General features: G+C 39.5%; 1 protein-coding gene across 1 annotated transcript in view; it reads left to right on the forward strand.

The window, feature by feature from the left end:
* The window catches only part of LOC137979128 (protein dpy-30 homolog), a 5076-nt gene extending 1200 nt beyond the window's left edge, over positions 1-3876 (forward strand). Inside the window, exons 4-5 of the mRNA XM_068826319.1 lie at positions 1923-2065; positions 3394-3876. Coding sequence (XP_068682420.1) covers positions 1923-2065; positions 3394-3463 — 213 coding nt within the window. The 3' untranslated portion in view covers positions 3464-3876. The remainder of the gene's footprint in view (positions 1-1922; positions 2066-3393) is intronic.
* Positions 3877-5000: the final 1124 nt, after the last annotated feature.

Genomic DNA, 5000 nt, shown 5'->3' on the forward strand with positions numbered 1-5000 from the left:
CCCAAGAATGGAACATGAAAGTATGTGGCATCATGGGATAGCTGTGGACCCAGGTCTTCTCGGTAATGTCACACAATGGCGTGACAGTGCGAATAGACAATCGCTTTGAGAACTTCGCAGTGATTTTACTCTCTTGAATGCTCGGTGACCCCCATTTTTCTTTCCGTAGATCACTTCCTTTCTTGAAAAAAATCTGTACGTGAGAAGTTACAAATATTTGGCCTTTTATGCTCTCGTGCGACCGAAGTTTTCTTTCTTAAACTACTATGTATCGCTTTTCAAGGTCTATTTCACCTCAGAAAAAGACATCAGTTGCAAAGGTTAATTTAGTTATATTAGTTATGTTGAACTGAGTACGTTTACCTGATCTAAATTTCACTCATGTAGCTTCTTTTATTGCTGACAGTTGTAAGCTAAGATTGTCTTAAAGTAACGCAATCTTCTAAAAATGCACCTCATGATCTCGAAAACGAGCACGGTGACCCCCCATTTTTTTTGCCTTTTTGGCAAAAGTAGATCATTACCTTCCTGCGTGGCAAGTTTAAAAAAAATCTGTAGGTGGGAACGTTTTGGGCGCGAACGTCCTTAAGTACACAACCCAGATCTCATGACGTTAAAGTTAGTAATGGCAGACCATTATTGGAAAATAAATAATTTCAGTTAAAATAAACAGGTTTCTTTTTGAAATCAAGGATGCAATACATGTGTATGCCACAGAGTTAATATGCAGCACTGAAGATTTGGGCTTTCAGACTTTTAAACGTGCGTTTTGCATACATGTATATGATAAGCTGCATTTTAAGCTAGTGAGTAAATGACGTCACTTCTTCAGTGGTTCTAGTAAAATCATCTGACGTTAGACAGAGTAAATTTTAGAACTTTCATTCAAAGGGTTAACAACAATGTACTAAGAAATAAGACGTGATTTGATAAAAACTAAACTGGCAGGGGACAGTCAGGTGTTTCGCGGCATTGTAGTGTCAAATGGTGACCACTGAAGACAATTTTAGCTAGTGGACAGATCAGGATATAAACTCTACACAACTACATGAAAATTAATTCTTTGACCCTGAGCAGTGAGACTTGATAAATGTTACTGTCTTAACGCCACCCGATTTTACTTGTCAATAGGAGGCGGTTCCAGAGTCAATGTGCTAGGGAAGGTGCCTACTAATTCAAAGGTATTTTTGCGCGGTTTACGGAATATACGGCAAAAGCAGATCTTAACAAGTGTTATAAGTGTTATTGAAATTCAAAAAGAAAATTGGGGGTAACCGTGCATTTTTTATCAATGAACAATATTTGTAAAAAGCTTTAAAATACAAGGCAAAGTATGGTGTTCTTTTCCAAATTGAAGCTTAACCCTTTGACGTCCAAACCGGCCTAAACTGGCCAGACTTCGTATTTTACTCTGTCTAACACCAGACGATTTTACTCGTCAATGGGGAACCCCTGTGAGTCAATGGTTTAATGATCTCTGAAAAATGCACGGTTACCCCCAATTTTCTTTTAAGATACCAAGAGCACTTGCTTAGTTCTGCTTTCTTCGCATAAATTGAACCGCACAAAAACATCCTAGCATTAATAAGCAACGCCGACAGGAAATCTGAGTATCTCAAGATGCACAGAATGTATGTGCAATAGCAATCGTAGGCACCGTCCTTAACAACCTCTACATCCACGCGTTGACTCCAAGGAGTGAGACTTGATGAAATAATGCTATTCTGGCTAACGCCAGACCATCTAACTCGTCAATGGAGGACTCCTACCCCTTGATCACACCACCTCCATTTGTCATATTCTGATTGAATATTGTTACTCTCTGACTGTTAAAGTAATCCACCTGAAACAGGCTTGATAGCTAAGTGTCTTTCAACTATAAACAAAGCATTGCTTTATTTTACATTGTATTTTCTATTTAGAAAATGGTGGAAAAAGAGAAAGAGGCAGCTGAAAAACCAAACAAACCCAGAGTAGAGCTGCAATCATTACCGACCAGAGCATATCTGGACCAGACTGTTGTACCTATTCTACTGCAAGGGCTCTCAACTTTGTCCAAGGAAAGGTAAGTCACCTAGACTGTCCTCTATGATGTAAGATTGTCCTACAAAGGGTTTTTTTTTCATTGTTTGGTAAGCAAGTGTTCTCTCAGATTGGTCAATTAGACAGGTTGAGTTCTCCAGGATACCAGTAACAAAATTTAATGTCTAGAAAACCCTGTGTTTGTTCCTAATGTGTTTACCCGTTCAATTATTTGCCATCATGCTTTGCCATCATGCTTTGCCCTCAATGACAAGGTAGAAATAAATTGAACTAGAAAAAGTGTGAGCTGACAGAAGGTCACTGTATGGTCTCCATACTTTGTAATTTGTTTTTGTTATCCTTTTCCTGCCCAAGAGTGACACTTACAGATTTTACTCTGTCTAATGCCAGACAATAATTTTTTTACTCGGCAATGCCCCCCCCCCCCCCCCCCCACCCTCCTAGGGCAGGAAAGGGTTAAAGTACTGTGGGGGAAAAGGAATTTTATTCCTTGGTCGTTTTTATACTAGAGACAAATAATCCGTCCAGGGGAATTATGTGTCTCTCATGTCATTTTCCTAGTGTAAAGACGGGACAAATTGTATAAGACCTATAATCTGACTGGGCGAACTTGGGCAAACCTTTTTTTCTTCGGCTGTTAAATTCATGTGGTAAAAAGATGCACTTGATAGTTCATTCAGATGCATAATGCATCCTGTGCCCATCTTCATACTTGCCAAATTAAACAGACAGAAAAAATGTTTGCCTGAGTTCATCCTAAACGGATTATGCTTCTCTAGTGTAAAAACGTCTAATGACTCTTTGAGTCATTCAATTACATATTCACAATAATTATTATTATTGTGTGAAGAAAATGACAAAACTGGGAATGAAAAGATTAAAAAAAAACAGAAGGGTCATTTTTTTGACATTTTAACTGTACCTTGGGTTTTGGTAAACAGCATGGACCTGTTCAGCTCATAATATATTTAAATCAGTTGGGCAGAAATTTGCTGAAAAGTGTTTGCAAAATGATAGAAATATTACTTGTAAAAAGCAGTTATGGTGTTTTTACCCATAGTTATTTAACAATCTTGGAGAAAACTAGTTGGGAAAATGTGATGCACCAATAGAAAGTGCTCATTCTCAAACTTGTCTCCCTACTCTCTTCCCCCCCCCCCCCCCACACTTCCTTCCCTAATCCATGTTGGTTAGAAACAGCCAAAGGCTTGTGCAGTACACATTTTGCATTGCTGTATAAATGTGGGGGAGAGAATGAACCAATGGGAAGCCAAGGAACCTAGGAGTTTTGTCCAAGATTGTAGATATTTTATAGAGTGAGAAATCATTCCATCATGTTTTGTGTTGCAGACCCCCTAATCCTATCGAGTACCTTGCCACCTACTTACTGAAAAACAAAGATCAGTATGAAGAAAGCTAGAGGAGCTTAGTTGGACATTCTAAGATGCAAGATTGTAAATATATCATGATGCTTTCAGAAGCTGCATGTTGCTTCTGTGTTCCAGTTCAGAGATCAAAACGAAAAAGTAGTTTTAAGGCAATTAACCCACATAAGCAGTTCTCTCAGTGTAGTCTTTTTCTTGGACATCAGGAACTGTTAAGAACATTCAAGTACATTCTGGACGTGCTTCTACGTTATAAAGAACAATATTTATCACCTGATCATTCTTGCAAATCTACAGTAGCTCTCCAAGTCTTCAATGTTTGTACTGTATGTCTGTAATAATCTGAACATTCTTTTTTCTTTCTTCTTTGAGCATGTCTCTCTCCATGGTTGAAGAATTCATTCACTTTAATATTTGGATTAAAAGAGTGGTTTAAGAGCATTTTAAATGCTAGTTTGTGTTGTTCGATGATACAAGTTATGTGGAAGGGGCCCTGTCCTACGGTGGCCCACAACTGTCACGTCAAAACCAAATTCTCACAGCAAATTCAAATCATTCGCAACAAATTCAAATCACTCAACAGCATTTTCAAATCACTCACAGCAAATTAAAAAATATTGACCATGCTAGGCATCTTCAGTCACCTCCGGCCAGCAGTGCAAGACGTCAAAGAATGTTAATTTTGACATACCTACCTGAAAATTCGGTACCATTAATGGGGACATTGTTTTTGGCTGAGTTTAATTAAGTAGCTTTTTCTTCTACTTCAAAGAACATGTTTTGTTTTCACTGTAATTCCACTGTAAGTCCACTGTCGCTGAATGTCCCAATTACTGCTCCAGCTGTGCACATGGTAAGTTTTCCTTAGCCATTTTGATACCATATTTTCTTTGAAGGTGCAATTCAAAATGGCTTGGGAAAACTTATCTTGTCCACAACTGGAGCAGTAATTGGAACCTTCAGTAATAGTAAACAGTGAAAACAAAACATGGTTATCGTTCATTGAGGTAGAAGAAAAAGCTACTGGCTTAGTGGCCCATCAGGCCGGAGCTTATCTCTGGTTTCTGTAGTATGAAGCGACTAGGAGTATTTCTACTTCCCCCTGGATGGAATGCTAGTTCATCGCAGGGTTACCCCCAGCATTTTGCTGGTACCCATTTATACACCTGGGTGGAGAGAGTCACCGAGGGAGTAAAGTGCCTTGCCCAAGAACACAACACAATGTCCCTGGCCAGGTCCTGAACCCGGACCATTCGCTCCGAAGTCGAGCACACTAACCATAAGGCCACCGAGGCTCCCATTGACTCCTGAGAATGACACTCAATAAATTTTTCTCTCTCTAATGCAAGACAATTTTACTTGACAATGGGGGGGGGGGGGGGGTGGGGGGTTAGGGTTAGGTTAGGGTGGGGTGTCCTAGGGCGTTTAAGGTGTGAATGGGTTAAACTCAGTCAAAAACAATGTCTCCATTAATGGTGCGGAATTTGCAGGTAGCGGCTTCATGTATGACAATATTCTCTGATGTCTTGCACTGCTGGCTGAAGGTAACTGAAAATGCCGAGCATGGTCAAT

This window comes from Montipora foliosa, chromosome 12 (assembly GCF_036669935.1).
Source record: "Montipora foliosa isolate CH-2021 chromosome 12, ASM3666993v2, whole genome shotgun sequence".
Lineage (NCBI taxonomy): Eukaryota > Metazoa > Cnidaria > Anthozoa > Scleractinia > Acroporidae > Montipora > Montipora foliosa.